Below are 26,611 nucleotides of genomic sequence, written 5' to 3' on the forward strand. Positions count from 1 at the left end.
TCACCTTCATCATTTCCTTGTCTAAGGGGAAATAATGCCTGCTACGGTGGTGAAATAATGACTATAATCACCTTCATCATTTCCTTGTCTGAGGGGCAATAATATCTGCTACGGTGGTGAAGGAATGACTATAATCACCTTCATCATTTCCTTGTCTGAAGGTCAATAATGTCTGCTACGGTGGTGAAGGAATGACTATAATCACATTCCTCATTTCCTTGTCTGAGGGGAAATAATGTATGCTACGGTGGTGAAGGAATGACTATAATCACCTTCATTATTTCCTTGTCTGAGGGGCAATAATGTCTGCTACGGTGGTGAAGGAATGACTATAATCACCTTCATCATTTCCTTGTCTGAGGGACAATAATGTCTGCTACGGTGGTGAAGGAATGACTATAATCACCTTCATCATTTCCTTGTCTGAGGGGCAATAATGTCTGCTATGGTGGTGAAGGAATGACTATAATCACCTTCATCATTTCCATGTTTTAGGGTCAATAATATATGCCAGGGTAGGGCAGGGAAGACTATAATCATCTTGAGGGTCAATAATGTCTGTTATGGTAGTATTACTTCTTGGCCTTTTGGCTGAGATCAAGTGTATCTGTTCTTATCAGTTTAATAATGTCTGCTTCGGTGGTGAAGAAATTACTATAATAACCTTCATCATTTCCTCCGTCTGAGGGTCAATCGTGTCTGCTATGCTGGTGAAGGAATGACTATAATCACCTTCATAATTTCCTTGTCCGAGGGTCAATAATGTCTGCTACAGTAGTGAAGGGAAGACTATAATCACCTTGAGGGTCAATAATGCCTGCTATGGTGGTAAAGGGATGACTAAAATCACCTGAAGGGTCAATAATACCTGCTATGGTGGTAAAGAGATGACTAAAATCACCTGAAGGGTCAATAGTGCCTGCTATGGTGGGGAAGGATTGACTATAATCACCTTCATCATTTCCTTGTCTGAGAGTCAATAATGTCTGCAACAGTGGTGAAGGGATGACTATAATCACATTCATCACGTCCTTGTCTGAGGGTCAATAATGCCTGCTATGGTGGTGAAAGGATGACTATAATCACCTTGAGAGTCAATAATGTCTGCTATGGTGGTGAAGGAATGTCTATAATCACCTTCATCATTTCCTTGTCTGAGAGTCAATAATGTCTGCAACAGTGGTGAAGGGATGACTATAATCACATTCATCATGTCCTTGTCTGAGGGTCAATAATGCCTGCTATGGTGGTGAAGGGATGACTATAATCACCTTGAGAGTCAATAATGTCTGCTATGGTGGTGAAGGAATGACTATAATCACCTTCATCATTTCCTTGTCTGAGAGTCAATAATGTCTGCAACAGTGGTGAAGGGATGACTATAATCACATTCATCATGTCCTTGTCTGAGGGTCAATAATGCCTGCTATGGTGGTGAAGGGATGACTATAATCACCTTGAGAGTCAATAATGTCTGCTATGGTGGTGAAGGAATGACTATAATCACCTTCATCATTTCCTTGTCTGAGAGTCAATAATGTCTGCAACAGTGGTGAAGGGATGACTATAATCACATTCATCATGTCCTTGTCTGAGAGTCAATAATGTCTGCAACAGTGGTGAAGGGATGACTATAATGACCTTGAGGGTCAATAAGGTCTGCTACGGGGTGAATGACTATAATCACATTCCTCATTTCCTTGTCTGAGGGACAATAATGTCTGCATCGGTGGTGAACGGATGACTATAATCACCTTCATCATCTCCTTGTCTGAGAGTCAATAATGTCTGCAACAGTGGTGAAGGGATGACTATAATCACCTTGAGGGTCAATAATTCCTTGTACGGTGGTGAAGCAATGACTATAATCACATTCCTCATTTCCTAGTCTGAGGTCAATAATGTCTGCTACGGTGGTGAAGGAATGACTATAATCACCTTCATCATTTCCTTGTCTGAGAGTCAATAATGTCCGCTATGGTGTTGAAGGGAAGACAATAATCACCTTCATCATCTCCTTGTCTGAGGGACAATAATGTCTGCATAGGTGGTGAAGGGATAACAATAATCACCTTCATTATTTCCTTGTCTCAGGTTCAGTAATGTCTGCTATGGAGGCAAAGTGATGACTATAACCACATGGGGGTGTGGGGGAGAGGGAGGGATGCCTCCACTCCACCTTGATACCTACATGTGCATAAGAGGGATGTTTTTAAAGAGCCTCTTAAAGATGGAGACTCTTACTGGCTGCAAAGGGAAACGAGAAACAAACTAGGGCACAATTGGTCTAATCAAATGCATCCTACTAATAGTGGGCACATAAACCTATGAAAGACATAAGGGTTAAGGCTCACCCTGAATCTTGAAGTCCTTGAATTCTTTCTCTTCATTTATTTTTTTGGAGTCTTTGGTGAAAAACCGGCATTTGAACACGGCTCCCTCGTCCTCACCTATCGTTGGCGTGACGATGACAGCACTGTTGATAGTTACATAGCCTCTGCTTTCTCTAACTTTGAAGGTCGCAGTTTTGTGCCCTTCTTCAGCCAATAGTGGCTCTGTATCCTGGCAGTCAGTCATGGGATTGGGGTTGATCGTGGTCTCCAGGCCGTTGTTCAATTTTGTCCACTTTATCTCGATGCCTATGGGGCAGTGAAACCCAACGCACACTAATTGCACAGGTTCTCCCAATGTCCAGACTCTGGGCCCTCTGATCTCGGACATCGTTAGTTTCTCCTTCTCCTCTGCAAGACAAAAATAGTAAGTACATAAGCATATATGTCCAAACTAGTGTACAGTCCTGTGTATACGGGCCAAAGTGCAGGTTTTCATTATCACAGTAGGACCACTATACATCCCAAGGCTGCAGCTCCCTCTAGCAGTGACAACAGGTAAAGCAATGCAAATTAGACCACTGTATATCCTTAGGTATCAGCTCCCTCTAGCGAAGCATGCTGTGCGTTCGGGCAGCCTCTACTGTGCAAGACGGCTTTGGACAAACATACATCTGGCCATTTATTATATAGTATGATTGTATACACTTTGTGAGGCCAGTATTCCCTACATGACATCCATTTCTCAGCAACTACTAATTTAGCAAATCAAATATCAATTTGCCTTTAAAAATTTAAATTCAGATCGTATTTGCTAGCTTTTTAAGCCTCATCAATTAAAGCATCCAAGCGTTTTATTGTGGCGTTAAGCCCTTATTCAAAGGGCTGGAACGGTGGGTAACAGCCGGCAGCCCAAGTTACCCACTTGGAATAGGGGCTTAAGGCCATTAGCACCCCAGGCTCCAAAGCACCAAGGGGTGCTAAAAAAATAATTTTCCTTCGTTCAACAGGACCCGCGTGGCGTCCCATTGTATGAAGGAAAAGGCTTTACAAACATGGCCACCATTGAAATGGAAGGCGGGGCTGCATACGGAGCCCCTTTTCCCTTTCTATGGCAGCCTGTGGGAGGCAAGGCGAAGGAGCGTAGGCGGCAGTTGATTTTACCGTAAACAAATGGTCGCAATGACCAATAGTTCTTAAAATGCTACCACCAAAGGTTCGAACACCAAAAGTTCGAACCTTTGGTGGTAGCATTGTAAAAAAAAAAAAACAGGGGCTGCGGGGGTGTCTTCCGCATCGCCCCGCTCACTATACTTTATGGTATAGTGAGCGGGGGCTTCGGGGGACACCCCCGCAGCCTTCCGTTCAAAAAATAAACAAACAAATAAACAAACGGGGGCTGCGGGGGTGTCCTCCGCATCGCCCCGCTCACTATACTTTATGGTATAGCGAGCCGGGGCTGCGGGGGACACCACCGCAGCCTTCCGTTTAAAAACAAAAAAAAAAAGAAAAGGACCCTGTGGCGCCAATTCCCGATCACAGAAATGAAAGGGAACTGGCGCTGCAGGAACTCAGCGTGAAAATGAAGGTTAGTGGGGTTTGTTAATGTTAGGGTTGTGGGAGGGGGTGTGCTGAGGGTGTGGGTGGGGGGGTGTGTTGTGTGAGTATGTATGTGTGTTCGCATGAGAAAGGTGCAAACTTTTGGTAGTTCGCACCTTTCTCATGCAAACGTTTTGCCCGCGGTAGTTTCAGCCGCGGGCAAATCACTTAGATTCAAGTAGGAGTGTGGGGGGATGAAGAAAAAAAGTGACGGAGGGTGGGGGGGAAGATGGCGGCAGGCGGAGTCGGCCAACAGACGTCATTGAACACAGGCTTTCATCTGCGGTTCAAGCCTGCGTTCCTTGCCACCTGATTGGCTGGCACCCCTCGCCAGGGTGCTAATGAGTTTTACAGACTTGTTCTTTTTCATTTTGTCAGCTTGGCCAGGCATCTAATAGAATCGGATACCATAGGCTCCTTTGTCTGGGAGTGTGCCTGTGATCGCTCCATGTACCTAGATGTTCCAGTCCGAGCCGGCTCTCCTACTAACAAGAAATGTACATATGCTTTACCGAACAAACGATTAATTGTCACCCACACCAGATATCTTTCATCATAATAAACATCACAGAGGCTCAAGCGAAATATCAAGTATAGAATCTTTAAGATATGCTGAGTCAGGCAGGTCTTGCACCCAAGATGGCATCTGCTGTGTATTAATGTATGATTAATAAATGGAACAAGTGTCAACCCTACATACTACATAAGTCAGTGGCACAGGCATTTGATAGGCTCTACAATGGAAAACTCATCTAGAAAGACACTGCAACAGTGCTTGATGTTGGTAGATTTTTCAGGGCCATTTGAAATATGATACAAAGAAGGAAGCAGCCTCGGAGGTCCCCCACCTTGGGATTCTGCTCCCACTGCTCCCTGCATTGAGGCTGACCATCTGCCTCCTTTGAACTCACACAAGTGAGGATATCGCTCTAACAAGGCAGCTGATTTTGACCCACTTGCTGTGTGCTTTGCGCAGACTAGGCCAGCAGCAAGAACCACTCTTGCCACTGCAGCAGCTATGGCTGCCGTCCCGGCTAATCAGATGAACTCCTACTAGTCTCAAGCCCAGGGAGTGAGCCGGTAGGCGAAGCCGGCTCAACCCGAAGTACCACATCAAAGGGCCCTTCCTATCTGCGCCTGTAGGAGGAGCAGAAACCGCCTCTTTTTAGCTGAGTCACGCGCTACGATCAGCGTTTGATTCTGCCTGCTCTGCCTATCCAAGCTCCCGTTAAGCCTATGTGTCTGGTAACTGTTGTTAAAATGTACTGTTCCCTTCTGATTTCCATACCACCCCCTATGTGCTTCCTCCCATCCCTCTATATACCCAACCCATCCGACTTCACCTCCTGAAATGCATAGCGCCACCCAAAATATGCCACAGCCCCACGCACCCTACCTGCTCATCCTCTATCTTCATTTCCTCCTCCATGTACGCCCACTCACAGTGAGGGATAACGCACCACCACCACTTCAAGATGACTACCTCAAGCCACTACCGAGAGCTGAGATACCCACCCCTGCGTGTCACTGCATCCGGGTATTGCCACACCATCATGCACCCCCCCCCCCTTGAACATGCACATGCATTTGTGGCACGGCAGACAGTCTGCTCGCCTCCTCGGTCCGCCAACACCTATGTGCTGGCAAACTTGCACACACCCCCATCTAGGAAGCCCCTTGCCATGCCACATGCGCTGATCCGCCTGCAAGTGACCTTGACCTACTCACTGCGGCCACCTGTGGAGTCCCATGGGCTGTCTTGTATGCACTTGACCCCCTCACCCACGACTGGACTAATCTCACCCACACCTCTCAGACCCCATCCACCTCCCACCACTTCTTGCACTGGCTTGCTCAGAATCAACCATTTACGAGCCAGCACCATCCTGACACACATTCACCATGCCTCTCGTTCTTCACCCCATGTTCACACCTGGCCCGCCCCCATTGCAATATTCTTGCCACTAAACACATCCTTGACCAAACCACCACATCTCGGGCCACCATCAACACCTCCCCAAATGCAGACCTCAGGCAAAACACCAATAAGCACTAAGTCCAATGAGCAGCCTGCACATAGTATCACACCCCCCAAGCGTAAGGATTACTTCACACAACCATTAGTGCCTACCACCCTAGGCCACACCACCACTTGTCATGTACTCCCGAAACCTGCCACCTCTCTACCCCCTCGTGAGTAATCTAGCAGCTATCGCTTATCTTGCTCTGGGCCTAAACAAACTCCCTCTGATGAGTCCATCACTGGCATTCCCAATAGTACTGGGATACATCAGGGAGTCTTGCTCAGCTCCCAGTCACATGCACTACCTGACCTGGCAGTCCCAAGTTGCACTGTCCTCCAGGAGTCACATCTCCTACGGCACACCTCACTCCCACAAATCACCAACAAAAGAAACATTTGCCTTGGGGATCGGATAGCAACCTCCCTTAGACCCAGAACAAAGCTTACTGCAACCTGCAACACCCACAAGCCAACAAAGCCCATCACCCAACAGAAGGACACCACTAAGATGCCATCTAGCCAGCAGACTGGGCGTGCACCCACCCTACGTCTGAATTGCACCCTACTCAACATGCGGTCCATCCCTGTGCATGCTCTTGATATCAACAACCTTATCACTATCCTCAACCTTGACATCTTAGCAACCTCAGAAACATGGCTGCATGCCGCATCCGGCCCTACCCTCTCTATTGGCCTTCCCCCTGGATGCACCATCTACCGTACTGATGGACCAAACACCAGAGGCGGAGGAGTTGCACTCATAGCAAAGGACCATTAGAGAATTGAACATCACCCCGCCGATAACTGCAACATACTGTCTGTTAAACTGACCCTCACTGATTCGGACACCATTACTCTGCATACCATCTACTGCCCCCCAGGTTCAGCCATGTCCTTTGAAGAGAACCTCCTACACACCTTGGGTGCCAACATTAAACCCACCTCTAAATCGACCTCCTGGGAGACCTCAATTTAGGCTATAATGACCATGATGATCCAGCTGCCACATTGCTCTTCAACTCGCTTAGCACTCTTGGCTTCCAACAATGTATTAGCACGCCCACACACAACGAAGGCAGCATCCTAGACTGGATTGCGGATCTCAATTGTCAGGTGGCTATCCATTCTAACAGCCCTTGCCTTTTGTCTGACCTGTCATGATGCCTACCCCCAGGCATCCGGATCGAGTCCATCAGCCCTGGGAGCAGGCCTCCAGATACTTATTAAAACCCCAACAGCCCAGGCTGGGGGCTGTTTGGATTCAGTCCTGGCGCCTTAGGCGCCAGGCTCATCATCGAAATCAGTCCTGGCGCCATAGGCACCAGGCTCATAGACTTTACTTACCTTATGCAGAACATGCTGCAAATGAGTCCAAGCCAACATGAGGCCTGGATGGGACTATTTTATTACAGGGACTAATTTTCACTCGGGTGTGGTTCTGGGGAACTTCTTACCTGGGACTACTTTGCAGGCTATTTAAACCACGCCCGAACAGCAGCCCATGCTTCGTGTTATTCTGCATCCAGCAGCGTAACGCTCACCGTGTCTACAAGTCAGCATTCAGTCTTCTGCCACGCCCGCCTCAAATCCAGAGCTCCTAGACAAAAGGAAAAGAAAGGAGTAGAGGTTAGATCACGGACATTATTTGATTCCTTACCTGATTCCAGACCCAACACAGCTCTGAGCCTGGAAAGGACATTATTTCAGCACGCGTCGCTTCGCCAGCAGCAACGCCACATCATACTCACCAGTCCACCGCATCTTTCGACTGAGCGCTGCCTCCATCATTTTCTTCGTCGAAACCCAGCTGGGGGGAAATCAAAAGGAATAACAAGGTGAGCGGAGAAAACCGACAAAGACAATCTCTTGCCACCATAGGCTTACCTGCTTTACCACCGGAGGTATTATCCTTTAATTCACCGCATCTTCCTATGCCGCACCTATAAAGGGAGAGAAAACAGCAAGTTAAACTCATGCAACTTTTACCGGACAGTGTTTGGTAATACAGACTCTTACCTGAACGCCATCAGCTGCCTCTAGGCAATAGTCTTTTGGACGCAGCTGCAACCTAATGAGGGAATGGAACAAGAGTGAACATCGGACATATTGAACTCTTTGAACTTTATAGACACTGGAGTCAATATTCCTCCGGAGCTCCTCCAGTACCTTCAAACCAGTGAAGTAACTGGTATCTACGCGCCCCTGCATGCCATGCAGGATGGAGAGCTCATCATTTAAAAACATAAGGTGAGGTTACCAAGAGGGGATATCGGAGGTGATTAGTGGGGAGAACGAGAACAGTTGGGGGGCCATCACTAAAGTCCACGGGTGGCTAAATCCCTTTCTCCACTTGTAGGAGAATACTTCTACGAGTCCAGCAGACAAAATTAGGTGGGCCAGTCCAGACAGTCATCTCTGCACTACGCATCACGTTGGTGGAGACCGCAGCTGTCCGGGTCCGATCGACGCCCCTGTGGGAACCAGGTGAGCGTAACATGACCACATCATAGTGCAGTTCTCCATTGCACCAACTGGACACGCTTCACCTATCGCAATCCCGTTGCCCCCCCACTCTTGCCCACAGCTCTAAAAACCTCACAAAGGAATGTCTCGCTCCCTTGCTCAGCTCACTCTTACCCAAACTACCCTCCGACAACGACCCCAACACACTTGCAGACTTGTACGCAAAAACCCTAACTGCCGCCATTGCCACCATAATCCCGCTCAAGCCACGCAAACTCAAATCATCCACACAGAGAAACTCGTGGTTCACCCCAGAACACCAAACACTCTGCTCAAACAAATGGCTAGCTGAAGCTAACTCGAATAAATTACCCTCAGAAGCCACAAGGCTACTGTTCACACTAGCTGCCAAACACTAGAAAAAAGCCGTCCTCTCTGCTAAATCCTCCACCTACAATGCCCGCATTGCCAATGCCAAATCCAACACCCATGAGATATTCATTATTCTCAGGGAAGTAGAAACCCCTACCATCCCCCGATCCCTATAGCCAAAGACGATTTGTGGTGTACCAATATTCAAAACACCATGCTCGTCAAAATCTACAACCTGCACAGAAATATTGACACCAAACAATCCCTGATTAACCCCTTGCAAGCATCTCTGACAGCCTCATCCTCCCCTACTACCAGCCCCCAAAATCCCCACATGTTCTACTTTTCCAACATGTCGGAAGATGAAGTCAAAACCATTTTAAAAGGACTTAAACCATCTCGATGCAAAGGAGATACCCGCCCTGCGAGTCTTATTAAAGACTGCTCTGACATCCTAGCACCCATCATTGCCTCCTTCTTTAACGCCTACTTTTCTACTGGCACAGTCCCCACCAACCTCAAGGAAGCCTGGAAACCATCTCAGTAAAAAACGTTTTTACGAGAACCCACTTTCCCTACCAACTACTGTCCCATCACAACTGTCCCTTTCGTGCTAAAAATTCTTGATAGAGCAGCCTACTTGCAAATCCAGTGATTCCATGAAGCCAATCATTTCTTGGCTATGCATCAGTCGGGTTTCCGCCCAGGCCACGGGACAGAGTCAGCACTACTCGACCTAAAGATCCAAATTGATGATATCAGGGATGAAGGCAAAGACTGCCCTGCTGCTTCTCCTTGACCTATAAGCAGCGTTCAACCTAGTGGACCCAAAATCCTAGGCCAGCACCTATCCTCCTCAGCCAACTTCTCTCCTGAGGCCTTATCCTGGATCACCTCCTTCTTAGGGGACAGATCCCTCAGAGTATTTGTGGAGAATGCCAATGCCACACCAGCACCTATAACCTGCTGTGTGCCCCAAGGATCCTGCATGTCCCCAACTTTGCATAACATATTCACAATACCACTATTTGTCCTCCTGGACTCTATCGGTATATCCTATACAAACTATGCTGGCGACACACAACTCCTACTGCAACTAGCATGATGACTCCACCACTCTGTCTACATGACCATCCATGCCTGGATGGCCATTCGCTGTCTATGCCTGAACGACGAGAAGACAGAGATACTTCTGGTATGACCCCCATCAGTGACCAAGAAGCTGGATCCCAAATAACCCTCCTTCAACATTGACAGTATCCCAATTCCAGTCTGACCTTTTGTGAAAACGCTTGGTGTATATCTTGACGGCACACTATATCTCTCAAGGCATGTTAGCGCCATTGTCTCCTCTGCTGCATACACGGCTAAGCTAATAAACACATCCAGAGCCTTCATCTCCCCGGACAGCTGCCTTACCATAGTTCGAGCCACTGTAGGATCCAGACTTGACTATTGCAATGCCCTTTTTGCAGGCACCACTGATATCAATATTCTGAAAATTAAGGTTATCCAGAATAACGCACTCAGAGCAGGACTGAATATCCCTAAAGCTGAAAATATCACGGCAGCAAGGAAAAAATCCAGCCAGGTCCCTATTCGTGAACAAATTCTCTTCAAAACACTTTCATCACTCACAGATTTTTGTCCAAGGATGCCCCGCCATACGTTTCTCAAGAAAGCACAAAAGCATCATGCTCCAGACCCAAGAGAGCAGCGTACGCCCACTGCATCACAATGCTCAAATTTAAATGGGCCAGAGAGCTGAGTGTCATCTGCATAACACTGCAAGTTCGAGGAGAAGGTAGAGATCAGGTGGGCTGATAGGGCCTGGTAGACATTGAATAGCCAGGGTGAGAGGATAGAGCCAAGGGGAACACCACATGATGAGAGAAAGGACGCATGTTGGACTTGTGAGGGTCGGTCCAGGTGGAAGGAGGTCAACCACTCCAGGGCCTGATCCGTGATGCCCAGGTTCTCACAAAGTCGATTGATCAGGATGGCGTGATTAACCATGTCAAAAGCTGAGGAAAGGTCAAGGAGGATGAGGACAGAAGGAGGGCTGGAGTCAAGATTAGAGAGCAGATCTTCATGGGTGTTCAGGAGAGCAATTTTGGTGCCTCTGGCAACTCTGAAGCCAGACTAATGGTCATGGAGACAACCAACAGATTCAGTGTAGAGAGTAAGCTGGGAGATGGTCAGCTTTTCCAGGAGTTTGAGGGTGCACAGGAGAGTGTTTGGGGGCGGGGGAGAGATACAGTGGCGAAGGAGTGGTTGCAGAAATCAGCCATGGCTGGAGCGACAGTGTCAATGTGGTCCTTGATCGTTCTGGAGGAGTAGGGGAGCACCTGTTTGGATGACACTTTCATAGATCGAACTTCTCTAGAAACATTGTCAGGCCCTGTCAGAGAGAAAGAGGAGAAAGGAGGAGGAGAGGGGGAGGCAACCAGAGGGGTCCAAGAGAGGGAGAGGAATAGGAGAGCAAGGACAGGATGTCCTGAGTTTTAGTGGTGAAGTGAGAAGTCAGAGCCGTACAGAGGGGCTGGTAGGGAACAGGAGAGGTGGAGACTGCAAAAGGATTGGCCAGCTCTTTGCAGATTTTAAAGAGTTTGGCCGTGTTGCTAGTGGCCGCAGAGACGCAGGCTAGGATGTGGACTCTTTTCTTGGACAGGACAGATAGTCTGTATTGCCTATTGCCTTTGGAGCAGGCAGCAGGCCAGTTTGTCAGAGAATGTGCGCAAGGCCACCGTGCACTTGCGTTTCTAGGCAATGAGGTCAGAGTCATAACAAGTGTAGCACTCAGAGGTAGGCTTCTGATGGATTCTCATGACAGGGGAAAGGATGTCCAGAGTGTTGGAGATGCAGGTTAGAGAGGGCTGTGTCAGAGTGTGAGTTAGCCACAGGAGTAGGAGGAGCAGAGAAAGTAGAGGCAAAGGCATCCACTGACACACGCTTCATGGGTCAAATGAAAGAGAAGGTAGGTGACAGTGCGGTGCGGGCTTTGCCTAAGGGACAGACAGTTTCACGTGAGAGGAAAGCAGAAAGTGGTCGGTCCAAGAGAGAGTAGTGGTGAGAGGGTTAGAGAGGGGGATGTCCGAGGAGATGAGAACATCCAAGGTGTGACCGGCAGAATGTGTCGGTCCTGAGGGTAGTATGGAGAGAGAGAGAGTGTCTCAGAGGTTGGGGAAGAGCGCAGAGGAGGGATTAGGAGCATCCAGGTGGATGTTGAGGTGTCCGAGGAGGAGAAGTTGAGAGGTAGAGGCAAGGAGAGAAGAGGAGAGGTCAGCCCATTCTGAGAGGAAGAGGGTGACCTGGCCAGGTGGCCTGTAGATGGTGGCAACAGTCAGAGAGAGGCCATGAGAGAGAGAGAGCCTGCAGACCAGGCATTCAAAGGAGGAGTAAGCCTGTGTAGGAATGACAGAAGCAGGGACCCACTCCGGAAACATCAGTGCAACTCCACCTCTGGGTCAGTTGGTTCTGGGCTCGGAGAGGATCTTGTAGCCATCAAGGAGGAGAGTTTAAAAAACTTGTGACAGAGCTGGCCGTGAACCATGTCTCGGTGAGAGCAAGGACATCCAGGTCAAATTCTTCGAGGATGTGGCAGAGGTCAGAGGAGTATTTGACAGCAGAGCAAGAGTTTGGAGTAGTGCCGTGGAGCAGGATACCACATTTGAAAGACTTCCGTGTGGAGTACAGGCTTGAGGTACACTCAGCAGAGGTCGTAGAGGGGCCCAAGAGTGAACAGAGGTGATAGGAGGAGGTGGCATAGTAGCCAGAGAGGAGGAGGAAGGTGCCAGAGGGGTGGCGGAAGAAGGAGATGGCAGAGGAGTCTGAGAGGTGCTAGGAGGAGTAGCGGGAGAAGGAAAGAAGTTGATAAGATGCGGGAGATGCCTATCTGAGGAGGAGGATATTGGGCTGAGGGTCTGGACCAAGAAGGTGCCATTCAGATTAACATTTGTATTTGTATTTGTATTTATTTGTTATTTATATAGCGCCTTAAACCAAGGCACTGTACATGACCAATTTTACAGTACAATTAAAATTGAGCAAATGGTTACAATTAAACAATATAGTTTACATTGAAGCTACCAATACAATTAATGCAGAAGTAAGAAGGTCTTTAAGGCAGAATGGAAGGTGGGGTAAGATTGAATAGACCGGAGAGAGAGGAAGAGCATTCCAGTTAAGAGGAGACAGAAGAGAAAAAGAACAGAAACAAGAGGAAGCACAAGGGGAACGAGGAACAGTTAAAAGAAAGTGGGTTTGGGAACAAAGCGTGTGAGAGGAGACATAGAAGGAAACAAGAGAGGCAAGATGAATAGGAGCAAGTCCATAAAGAGATTTTAATCCGATAGAGAAAATTGAATTTCAGTTGAGAGTGAAAAGGTAGCCAGCGGAGAGAGGTCAAGAGGAAGGGGAAACGGAATCACAAATAGGTAAGAAACTCAAAAGACGAATAGAGGAATTAGATTTAAGGGGAGCTAGACGGGAGCCGGGAAGACCAAAAAGAAGAACAGAGCAGTAAAATAATCGAGAGAAAATTAAAGAAGAAATGAGGAGCTTCATGGCACTGAAGGTAAGGAGAGGTCTAACTTTCCAGATGTTAAAAAGGTGAAAGCGGCAGGAATGAGCTGTAATTGATATATGATGAGCAAAGGAAAGATTAGTATCGAGATGAAGCCCAAGGTTGTGGGCTGCCAGTGAAAAGGGCAGAAGCAAAGGGAAAAAAGAACAAATGGAGGGGAAACACGAGGAGGGATAGTATTGGCAGGGAAAAAGAGAACTTCCGTTTTGGATCGATTAAGAACGAGAAAATGATACGACATCCAAGTTCTTATCGCGGAAAGACTGGCTGAAAGATTTGAATGAATGTTAGACGTGAAAGAAGAGAAGGATAGAAAAAGTTGGGTGTCATCAGCATAAAATGATGAGACAGCCTAAAAGAAGAAATAATCTTAGCTAAAAGAGAAGTATACAAAGAGAAGAGACATGGACCAAGGACAGACCCTTGTGGGACACCATGAAGGAGAGGAAAGGAATCGGAATTAACACCAGCCCAGGATACTGAGTAAATACGATTAGCAAGATAGGATTGAAACCATGAAATTACAGAGCAAGAAAAACCTAAGGAAGAAAGAGAAAGGAGGAGTAATGAGTGATCCACTGTGTCATAAACAGCGTATAGGTCCAAAAGAATAAGAATAGAAGAGTGTTTTACATAGCGGGCAGAAAGGAGAGAGTCGCAAACAGATAAGATCAGTTTCAGTAGAGTGAAGAGCTCGGAAACCAGACTAAAAGCGAGGTAGAATAGAATTAAGAGTGACAAAGGAAGAAACCTGAGAGTAGATAAGATGTTCCAGTAATTTAGAAAGATAGGGCAGGATAGTAATAGGACGGAAATTCGAAGGAATGGCAGGATCCAAAGAAGGTTTTTTCAGAACCGGAAGAATAATGGCATGCTTAAATAGAAGAAGAAAAGTAGAAGTAGTGATAGAAATGCTAAGAAGACTAGTAATGTAAGAATTAAGAGAAGGATAGATTCTAGAAATGAGAGCAGATGGAACAGGCAGGGACGTCATTTAGGGGTCGCCCGAGGTCGCAACTGCGACCTCTGAGGTCTCCCTTGCGACCTCTAAAAAAAAACGAAATACATTTTAAAAAAAAAATTGTAATGCAAGCTCCTGGGCTGTGGCCAGCACCATGTGGCTCTTTACTTCTGGAGTGCTGGCTTTCTTGTTCAGGCCCCTTAAAAAAAGAATAAAAATGAGAACAGGAGTGCCACACGTCTAACACTTTCAGCACTGACCCTAAATAAGAAAGAATAGGAATACCAAATAATGTGTCTTTCTGGAATTCTATACAATAATTGCTACACTCATTAAAGGTTTATTTCAGGCACACTTGAGGGGGTGAGTCACTCATTTAGTCTGAACTTAAACGCCTCAACTCAGCCTTTCATCCTTCTGAGGTCGATAAATGAGTACCAACACAGGTTGGGCGAGATTGGGTGTATATTTTTTCTATATAAAGCGCTTAAGCGTAAGTGCTATATAATAACACATCATTATCATTTGGCCATGGACGTCTGCTTGCATTCACAGTAATTTGGTAATATGGGCCTACACACACTGATCTTAATGATACATATGGTGATCCTTTCTTGTATGAAATGTACATCACATTATGGTGATATCGTAAGCATATTTTTCGTAGTGTACAATGCTATGTGATGCCACTTCCTGTTTTGTCAACGGGTGAAAGGTTGTGTTCCATCGCTTCCCGTGATAACACTTCGGGGTGGGGTCAAATGATATCACTTCCGGTGATGTCATCAGGGGGTCAAGGGTTCGTGTGATGTCACTTCCTCTACCCCTGGCATTTTGGTGAAATGACGTCCCTGGGAACAGGGTCTTGAGGAGACGCAGTGGGACATTAATGATGGTCTTGGAGGAGTGGAAGGAGGCCAAGAGGACCTCCCACCGAGTGCCACCATTAATGAGCGAGTTAGAGATAGGAGAGAGAGCCGAGACCATAAAATCAGATTGCTGTTTAGAGCTTGACTTTTACCTTGAAATAGTCATGAAGGTCAGCATAACATCTTTGCCATAAAACAGTTTACTGAGAAATAAATATGTTTTCAGTGCTTTTCTAAAAGTAAACAAATCTGCAGAAGTTCTCATATTTACAAGCAACGTCGTCCACAGACAGTAAAAGGTATATCTGTGTGCCCAGGTACCAGACTGTCTTTCTATCCCTCTGCTGCGACTTACTTGCTCTAATGGACTTTCAGATGTTAGGAGGGCCACCCTTTGCTACTAACCCCTACTATATGATCGTGCAGACCTCCCTTGGCCCTTCACCAGGCCCCCATTGTGTTCCATTTGGTCCTTTAGTCTTTCCTGCCCAGGGCCATCTTAAGCACTTTGGGGGCCCGGAGCAGGGACACCTCTGGGGGCCCCCTCCAACAGACCAAAGAAATTAAGGGATATAGAATATCTAGTGCGCCGCACCCCGTGTCACGATAACAACCCATAGATTGATATGCTGCCTCGCAGAGATCAAAGTAAGCATGCTAAACTCCCTTTCAGATACCTTACCCTCTTCATTCTTGTTGTAATCAGACTGATAAACCTGGAGCATTTCAAGAGCAACGTTACCATTCTACAACGAGGGTACTTGTGTTCAAGAACAGGTACAGCAAACATTTCATCAATAGCAGCCACGTGGAAGGTATACTGGGCATAGTATAACTGCAGAACACAGATTTTCTGACAAAAATACACATAATCCAGAATAGTCAAACGACTCAGATTAGCTGCCTGGGAGACAGCAGAAGTGCTCAAGCATGGATACATGCGACCAATGGGAAGCAAAAATAAAACTACACATACCATAGCATAGAGAGTGTATGACGATTTGAAGATACCAGGAAGGGGTCTGTATCCAGACAGACTGAGATTAGAAGTGAGACGTGGTTTTGAAGCAGTGTTGCCATTTGAGAGCAAAGAAACAGGTGGCTGTGACATGTAATATATCAATGCTCACTATCATTATAGAGGAAGCAACACTGTATATAGCCAGTGAAACCATGAGTGATTATTTTTTAAAGATCACACCCTGAGAACAAAATCAATCTGAAGGGCCGACAATTTTGAAAGGTTTTGGGACTTGCAATTTTGACAGGTGAGGAAATACAAGATTAAATGAGATACCCAGGATCACACATTGATTAAGAGGTGAAGCTGGGATTCATACCCACTCTGCAATTTCTGATATTTACCAATTTCTTTTCTAGTTTTTACCCTTTACTAAAATAATCCCATTTTACAGAACCGACTTGGAAAATATGAAAATCACATAACCGAATATAAACATTTAAAAAAAAGCTATAGAGCATATTATGCAAAATGGGAATGATTTTTGCTTCATTGTCTCCATCATCAAGGAAAGTATATAAATACCAGCATACTAATGGATGTGATCTTACAAGATTTCAGATAGGTTTCTCTTTTGTATTTTAAACCTTTAAATACACCTGAAACACAGGCTTGCACAGTGGTGTTTAAAAACGTGCTGAAAAACCTTTGAATTGTACAAAACAGCAAACCGTTTTGTTGTCACATAAGTAGACCTTAATATATGCTTGTAAGAAGCCTGCAATATCTGGTCTGAATTCTTCTGTCTAGAACGCCTTCCACTCAAATGGCCTACATGATGGGAAAGATCAGGTAATTGGCCAAACAATGACACCAGTATGTGTGAATCAAACCTTTTCATAGAAGGCTGTATGGTACTGCAGTGATATAAGATTTGTCCAGGATCACTGTATCATCTGCTGGCAAAGCCAGGATCCAAGCATGAACGCTTTGGTTCCACAGTCTGGAATTTGGATACAAAAACACCACTAACACTTTATTATCATCATTGGAGGTGCCTGTCCAGGTTTTACAACTCCCCATCTAAACAAACAAATTTCTAGACCTTCACCATACTGACGCTATGTTAGTTTCTATAGCAACCACTATTTGGTGTAGGTACATTGGTGATGATAACACCTGGAGTGCTATAAAACAAAGTACATATATATGCAGGCTTAACAACTTCATATTTTTGAAATGCTGAGTCGGCCTTGCTGGCATTTGGTATTATAATCTTGTATATGAACGCATATCTCTGCAATGAGTGCTTAACACACTGAGCTATCCTCTGAACCATCGGGGCACTCAAATGTATCAATATGTATTTCAACTTTGGCTATTGCATATGATCAAAATAATCCCCAAAGAAAGGTGAGAAGGCTACAAGTGTTGTGCCACGCAAACTATGTATACCACAGTGAACATAGCATTACAAGATGAAAAGATCAGAACAAAATGTACTTGTCAACAACAGATAGAAAATAGGTTTAGCCTTCGCAGCACACCATAGAAAATCCTGATGTGTAATACTTAATTTTGTTGACTATGGGAAACTGACTATTTTTTTAATAATTCTCCTTCTTGGGGCCCCCTCCAAGGTGGAGGCCCGGGGCAAGTGCCCCTTTTACTTCCCCCATAAAGACGTCTCTGTTCCTGCCGGGTCTGGGCCTACTGCGGATCCAGACTATACCCTCTTGTATATCTACTACCACCGTCCTGATTACATCTCAGGACTCGCTTAGTCCAGCTTCACTTTTAATGCAGGCACACTCTCTAAACAAATTATGATTTAATATCGGATGTTTGATGTAACATAGCTCAGAGACTCGACTTTCAGCCATAACCTCTGAGTCTGCTATTCTTAGTCTAGACTGTGGCCAGTCCATGGGAGGTGGTGTGGCTGTTTTTTCTTGCACCTTCCTTTCTTTTGTCGCTAGTCCCTTACCTATACTTCCAAATATTGAAGCGCTGACCCTTACACCTAAGGTGGCAAAGGTAACTTCTATTTCATGTGTTTGTCTATTTTGTCCCCCACCCAAAAACAGGATCCCGCATTTCCCTGCACTATTGCTGGTGCACTCTTCTTTTACACTCACTTGATCTGACCTAGAACCCCCTTGTGATTTTACCAACTGACAGACTGTCCCCACAGGCCCATGGTGGAAGCTACAGCAGACCCCATGGCCCTTTTCAATCTTACCTGGTATCCTGTTCATTCATTCATCAACAGTAATTACTTCGTGGTAATTACAAAGTAATTACTTTGAAATTACTTTGACAAATATGGTATTTAAGGGTTAAGGGGTCAAAAAGGGGGTGGGTAGGGTTTTCGGAAGGGGTAGTAATTAAGGGGGATCGGTGGGAATGGGGTGGTGGGGCCTGAAAAAATATTAGAAAAATAATTCTAAGTCAAATTTCAAAGTAATTATTTCATAGTAAATTACCACGAAGTAATTACTGTCAATGAAATGCCATGGAACCCTCTTGCCCAGTTGGTGCCTGGCAGCACTCATTCGGCCGGCCACATTCTTGACCTGATTCAAACCTCCTCAATCCTTTCTCTGGGCTGGATCAATCATTTCTTATTCCCATTTTACAATAGTCCCCCCTGCAAATGCTTCTTCTACTTCTCTGCTTGCTCTCACTTCTGCTTGTAAACAAACTCAACCCTCTTTCCTTTGAAGGCCTTCTCATTTCTCAATCCCTCTTTGTACCACCCTTCGTGTCCCTGCTAGTACAGTGGGGTTTAACAGCTGGATTTACTCTACTCTTGATTCTCTTATGCCACCTAAAATGGTTCTTCCTAAGCATAAGCCTTACCATCCTAAATGGTTTCTGTAATACTTTGCTGCCATTGAATCCGCCAGGGAACACGCAGAATGACGACTCTGGCGCTGGTCGTATGATCTTTTAGCTACAGCTGCTTACCTTTCCCTGCTCTCATCAGGCAGAAAAGCTATTCATGAGGTCCAATATATATTGTATTCCTCTCATGTTGAGCTGGCAGGCAACATGCAGAAGGAGATACTTACCATTCTGGAGGAACTTTCCTTCCTGTCGCAGCCTCATTCCGTTATTCCATCTCTTGACATATGCAAGGCAAACTCTCTTGTTTTCTTGAGGGTAAGGCGGTAGCTCTCCGGATAGCTGGACGGCATATTGGCTGCTCCTCTGAATTAGTGTCTTTACCCTTGTGTTCTCCTTCTGCCGTTTCTTACTCCACTGTAGTGCACTCTTAGTTCTCACGGGGACCCTGACTCTCTTCTGTGTACATTTTCTAAAATCAAATCTGCCTCCCTTGTCCAGATCTTTGGATCTTTGCCCAGTAAAAAATGTTTACCTCTGCCCAGCCTTCTCTTGTGAGAGTTTCTGCTTTGGCTCCTGTCCGTTACCCCTGTTCCAGCCCTAGGGACGGGGGTTTAAGGCCATTAGCACCCCGGATTACCAAAGCGGATAAAAGTGGGTGCTCAAAAAAGCTATTATTTTCAGTCATTGAACGGGACGCCTTTCAATGACTGAAAATACTGTGCTAAAATGGCTACCATGGAAAGGGAAGGCAGGGCACTGTAGGGAGCCCCACATCCCTTTCCATAGCAGCCGGAGAAACTGCTGCACTGGCCAAGACTGCAACACACAGGTAAGTGGGTATGGGGAGGGGGGTTGGAAATAGGCAACAAAAAAGAAAGGGGACAGAGGGTGGGAGGAAGATGGCGGCTGGGGTAACCAGCCGTCAGGCGGCTTCGAACATGTGCTAAAATTGTAGGTTTCAGCCCGTGTTTCTAGACACCTTGAACTGGATAGTCCAGCCCCTTTGATGAGTTGCAATTACCCTGGAGATGGATGGGGATGCAGACTTTATTCATACATCAATATTAGAGACGACTCAGGTAGTTGGCAAAAGGAAGGCGGTTTTAATGTCAATTATCTAAAACAGGGAGCATAACGAACATCAACGAATTGCTCGATCCTCTTACTCAAACATTCGTAGTAAAAACTGAGATCTTATAAGCAATACTCATCATCAATGACACTAACCTACTTGTGTACGAACATCATCCTACGTGGCAAACTACAAAATCTTACGGGCATGGGTGATTGGCTCTGAGTGAACATCTACGTATACGATCCATATTAGTCTAAAAAAAGTGTGAATATGTGATTGGTTACTTAACATCAGGTGGGGCAACTAAGCCCTTGCCTAAAAATGATCACTATGAACGTCACTAAATACACGACTTCCCATTTGGTCTACATAACTATAGGAACACCTAATTACACGGTCGTCTACAATTGGTCGGCACTCTAAACTCCGTCAGTACTTTTCCACTTATGTCTAGCAGCCTGCATGCTGGCCATCTAGGTGCTGGTGAGTTTGCCTTCACCATTGCTTCCCACCAATTAGCATATCAATCCATCATCACCTCAGTGGTCTACTGTCAATTAGGCTTTGAAGCTTGTCCTTCTGAGTGGTCGTAGCTCTGAGAAATTTAGGGAGTGAAAAGCACGGTCTGCCCTTGTGCATAGGTGTGACCATCTCGTTCGTCCAACTTCATGTTTCCATGTGACTGGAGACCATGAAATCAAGCCTTTTTGTGCATTTAATACTATTTTTTTTAATAAACCCTCTGATGTCTTCCTTGTTATGTTCATGCCTTCTGAACAGGAGTTTTATTCTTTCACACGATTTGTATCCAATGTCAATTCACTCCAGTTTGATAAGACCTTGGCTTCTTGGCTCGTCCAGCCTCGTCTGCTGAGATTCACTTTGTAATTCAATTTGCTTTTTAACTGCGACACACGAGAAATGAGGCCTTCTTGCTACTGTCCAGTACTGCTATAATACGTAGTGGAAACATCCAACATTCACTTGTCCCTATGCATATATATATATATATATATATATATATATATTTACTTTTCTTTTGCATCTGTACATGTGCCTTATAGAATATCTGCATTTTCTGGGCTCTGCATCTCTTCTATGTATGTCATCTCAGCTCTGTGTGACGTATACTGGCAATGGTTAGTGACGTTACCATTCGTCCTTGCCATTTATTGGCTCTGCTTCTTCAGGGATTTCATTCAAATGGTCATCATATTTTCTTGTATGTAGGTATGCTTTTCTCAATGGGTACCTTGCCTCCCAGATTCTCTTAGGTATTGGTACTTTCACTGGTACTGCACAGAGTCCATGCTCTGCTCTTTGTCTGTTCAACTGCTACGTGTATGTCTCATACTCTGGTTTCCAACAGACAGGTAATATGGGCGGGACGAATGACGTGGGGGTAATTAGCTCCTTCTCTACATTCCCCTTCTGGGCGATTCATCGACCACTCTCTCATCATCCTTCACATCCAGGCATTTAGGTCTGAAGAAAAGCTTCTTTGGGACCCATATATTTATCACTCCCTTCAAGTATCCTGCTGATTTAACATGCTCATCTTTGTTCCATGTCATGAGACTACATTGTCCACTTGGACTGCAGTAAATCTTTGGATACAGGAACTTCGTCCCCTCAGGTGCATGGATACTGGCCTTCACAAAGTCTGATTTCTTCATCTGTCAAGTCTCTGGCTTTCCATCCTGATTCGACATCAATCATGATCTTCATCCCTATGGCTTTCTTTGCTGTCTTCTTACATTATTATCTTGATCACACAAAATCCAAGCAACACCAACACGATCAGGGCTCCAAGAAACTTGAACATATCTGCCATCCATTGTTTAACCCAAGAGAAGAGTGATCCAAACCAGCTGTCATCAGAAATGTCTTCTACTTGGTCTATCATTTGACCATGGAGCATGTCTATGGCCTCTGTCAAGGTACCATTCTCATCATCATGAGAAGGTATAAATGTGCAACATGATTCTCTGATTTTTGCACAAACACCTCCATCCATTGCTGTAATCATATCCAGGACGTATCTGTTCTGAAGAGTCATCAGTCTTATGGCTCTCGTCTCTTCTCTGATAGCATTGAATCCCTTTATAGTTGTGTTAATTGTCTGCAGCAATTCCCATCTGGTGATTTGAAGTCATTTTGTATTTGCTCCAACTTGGATTCTCGGCATGAAGATCAACGTGAACACTGACGAGGTCTGGCTGAACAGCCTGTGTTCATAAGGAATAGAGTCAAAAGCTTCTGTTGACTTAGCTGAAAAATTGTTCTCCGTCTTTATCCTTTTCATGAGCTCCACAGATCTCTTCTTCCTCAAGTGAGCACCTGCTTTTGGAAAACTGTTGAGGTTTAGATCACTCTTTGGAATCACCAATGCTGGAACATGGACATTTACCAATGTGCATATCCCTCCCCAATCCTTGGGTAACTTCATGTATGCCTTGGATCCACAAGCCCAATAATGATCCACTGCTGTCCCAGTTTTCATTCCTGGTGCTTCGAATATTCTCCCACAATTCTGGTTCTCTCCAACTTTTCTTGTGCCATTGTTTCTGAAACACAGCTTTGCACTCGCCAAAGGCACTATCTGCAAGGGTCCTCCTCTGTCTTCGACCCATGTCAGTAGTTTAGCAAGTTTCGACCATAGAGGCTTACACAACATCTGTGCATTCTCAATAGTTGGTTGGTAGTGAACCAATATCACCCAGTCTCTGCAGATCACTACACCTTCTTCTCAGCCATCTGGTGATAGCACAGTTCCCCAAATCTGCATCTGGCCTCTGTTCTTCCATTGACAAATATCTTCTGCAGTTTTCCCTGGAACTTCCAGTTTTTTATTTACTTCCCATATGATTCCAGCTCCTTTTACCCCAGGTTTTTCGTATCTGATCACATGATTCTTAATATGGGCTCTGTTTTTTGTCTTTGTGTCCGGGATATAGTCATCTTCATCTGGATGTGCCCATTTGAGGTAGGCTGTTCGACCCATGAACTGGCCTCTCGTACTACAGAATGCTAGATGCAATATGCAGTGTGCAGTCAGAACATCTATTTCAATGGCTATAAAGATCTTAGATTTCCCCATATTGCATGGCAGGAGTGCACATACGAAGCATTCCTCCTTTGAAGTTCTTCTTTATGTTGATACCATATGTTATTTCCCAGGTGCGCTGTACTGTCCAGGTAATCATTTAATTCAAAATCATCTTCTTGGGTGCTTCTTTTGGGTCTCATCCTTCTCATGTGACCTTCCATAATCGTGTCATGAAGTGTGTTAGCATAGCCCCTTCTGATTGGATCAATTACAGGAACACCTATCAGTTCTCCGCGTAGGAGAAGGTTCAACAAGTTTCATCCTCTCAACATACCATTTAGGCGTGAAAAAGGCCTTGCAAAATCTCCATGTATGTCTGTCTTCTAGGGATCATCTTTGGGTCATCTATTGCAGGACCAGGTGTGCTTGCATGCATTATCTGTATAAACTCACCGTCTAACAATCTTGTCTTACCTGTCTTGCCAAGCCTGTTTCTTGTGTCCAAACAGAGTTTCTAAGACACTTTTTGCATGTGAACAATTATTAGTGACACTTATCTCAAGTGCAGGTAATTTATCATCTTTCTTTGGGACAGGAATAACTACATAGGGTCTTGGCTGCCTAAAAGTTGCCACAATTGAAACCTCCAGCTCAGGAAAATTTACTGGAGCCCTAGCTCCATGTACATCAAGGTAGTACGATGTGCATACTGTCAGTGAAAGCAGTATGATTATGAACACAATGCAAGCGTAAATAACACAAAGGTATGTGAATTTACATCATCTACTTCGTGGACAATGTGGACGTCCCTCTGCATCTGGCATTATTATATTACTGCTGATACTACACATTTTTATTTTCTAAGGAAGGAAAAGTAATCTTTAATACATGCATTATGTACTGTTTCTGGAAGCTGCTGTCTTGATTCAGCAATTCCGTCCTCAATCTGCTGTCTGCTTTCTAGATGAGACGAGCAAACTCTCGATGTCTCCTTGGAACCAATCTTTAACCAGACAAAAATATGAATGCCCCTCCAGCAAGATGAAAACCACTCTCAGTATGTCTAGACAATGTCAGATGCGCTCTTGCACTCGTAGTGTAGCCGAGGAATTCTTCTCGCCAATCTACCGAACTAGTTGATACAAAGGACAACCAGAACAGTTGATTGGCGGAAAGATGGAATGCTAACGGTGAACCCAGAACAACAAGGAACAGGATACTGGGACGAGATGTCTTCCCAAAGTGTACAGGCATGGCCCCAGACAACTGCAAGAAGAGCAACAATCAGAATAATGCAATTCGTGGCAGTAATCAAAAACCAAGAGTGAAACTAAACACTAACCTGTGCAGTATAAAGAGTTCTTGAAATCACCAGATAGTAGAAGAAATTGAGCCTGTATCTTCATGGCAAAACCAATGTTCAAAGTGTAAACAAGATGGTTAAAACAGAAAAAAAGGGGGAGAAATCCAGCAGAGGTCCAAAGTACACACAACCTAACTCGACGGCACGCGGACGCCTAAAGGTACACCAAGGCAGTCTCTAGTCCGTGTACCTTGGTGTAAAAGTTCCCAAAGCAATCCAAAGCAAGAAAGAGTTCCAAGGTCCAAATGCGGGGAGAAGAGCAGTAAATAGTCGGAGGTGGACGAGGTCAGAAGAACGATGAACTCTGAGCAGTACTAAGACAAAACAGCAAGATTCGCAACGGGTGCAGGTATCAGCCAAGCCGGATGAGTTCTTTGTAGGCTCCGCTGTAGTGCAGGAATCAGCAGAGCCAGAAGCGTACAGTGTGGGCTCCGCGGTGTCACTGACAAACAAAAAACTATCCAGAGGCAGTTCGGGGAGGAGCCGCAAAGCGGGAAGCAAAAGTACAAGGGCACGGCTAGGCAATCGGATGGCGGTCCGAGGTCAGAAAACAATGCAGCAGCAAAAGTACAAAGGGCAGAGCTAGGCAATTCCGATGACGGTCTGGGTCAAAATAAGAGGAAACAAAGCAGAGGTAACAGGGACAGAAACCTGGATACGAGGGATAGTAACACACCGATAGAATGCAAGATTCAGAAGCGCCGGCACAACGTAGAGGTGGGGCTTAAATAAGGAGTCACATGACAAATACAAAAACGGCCCTCAGCGTGCGTGGCGAAACCAGAAAGCAGTGAGAGTACGCCAACGTCTGCATGCCAACCTCCAAGCTCCCAGTAGACGAGGTCTTAAAGGAGCAGTAGCCATAGTTCCTTGGCATGTACAAGATCCATAAACCCCACGTCTAGTGGAAGCCTGATAATTATTGCGTCCTAACACAGGCGAATGTTGCCAATACCTGACAGACAAGTTCAACGACATACACTAGCTCCCAGTCCACTTGTCGAATCTGCCTTAAACCAGACTACATAATGAACTTCTTTCAGCATGAAACAAAAAGTTCTGTCTCGACCAGCAACTTCTCGATCTGCCCCTCGAAGGAAAGTTTTACTCTGATCTCAGATTTCTCGCAGAATATAAACTTACTTGGATTATGATGCCTTCCAAGATTATATTCAAGTTTGCAGTGCTTCTAGGATCCCTTAGAAATGTGAGCACATCCGTGTGTCTTCCAATAAGATGCGGGTACTCTTCAATTAGACAAAAGAACACCCTAATTACTAGTCTGTGTGCGGCATCAATTAATAGGGGCATTTGTGCTCTCTCCACTGTATTCGGGTAACTGCGAAACTTGCTCAATGATTGCTGCGAATAGTCTCCTTACAATGGGACAATTATTAGGTTCTTGCAGAAAAACACCAATATTAGAAGTTCTCCCCACAATAACCGGATATGTGTGCAAAATGAAGAGAAAAATGCCAAATATGTTCCTTGAAACGGTGTCATTGGGTATCACCATAGGCAAATCCAAACAGAAACTCAGTGTGGAATGAATCAGGATACTGTACTCTTTTCCAATTGTCAAACCACAATCAGAATCTGGCATATTTCTCTTCTCATCAAGGCTTAAGCGTGCCTCAGTCCAAAGTTTAACAAGCTCCTGTGACTTTAAGAACCAACAATTTTTCTTTCACCCTGAAATGACAGCACAGGTTGTTCGCATTAGCTTCCTTTAACCCTTTCAGAGATGGCTATAAGAGTGTCCCGAACCAGGTCACAGTCCAATTAAATCTTCTCTTTTATTCAACAGCCTCTGCGTCCTTCTTCCTTGTCATAGACCTTGTCTGCATTTGCTGAGGTTCTTCCCCGATGCTTGCTTCCGTTGGGGTTATGGGCAGAGGGGTTTCTCCAGTGTAAAGTCTGACATTGCCTAAGATAGTCCAAGCACGTCTGCTTTGCACTCTGACGGCAGACGGCGTGACATCTTCCACAATGAAAGGGACGTTGAAGCGGGGTTGGTTCCACTTCTTCCTTGTGTGGTTGCGAATTAGGACTGCATCTCCAGGGAATAGTTGGGGTACACAACGTTAAGAACACTACTTGTTTAAGCATCT

General features: G+C 45.3%; 1 protein-coding gene and 1 pseudogene across 1 annotated transcript in view; one reads left to right on the forward strand and one right to left on the reverse strand.

The window, feature by feature from the left end:
• The first annotated feature begins 571 nt into the window (after positions 1–571).
• Positions 572–675, forward strand: LOC138499004 (U2 spliceosomal RNA; annotated as a pseudogene).
• A 1,668-nt stretch (positions 676–2,343) lies between these two features.
• Positions 2,344–26,611, reverse strand: part of LOC138498389 (tapasin-related protein-like) — a 284,319-nt gene continuing 260,051 nt past the window's right edge. The window contains exon 5 of the mRNA XM_069622162.1: positions 2,344–2,741. Within this exon, the coding sequence (XP_069478263.1) occupies positions 2,344–2,741 (398 nt within the window). The remainder of the gene's footprint in view (positions 2,742–26,611) is intronic.

The sequence above is a fragment of the Ambystoma mexicanum genome, chromosome 5q (assembly GCF_040938575.1).
Source record: "Ambystoma mexicanum isolate Mex_15411 chromosome 5q, UKY_AmexF1_1, whole genome shotgun sequence".
Taxonomy (NCBI): domain Eukaryota; kingdom Metazoa; phylum Chordata; class Amphibia; order Caudata; family Ambystomatidae; genus Ambystoma; species Ambystoma mexicanum.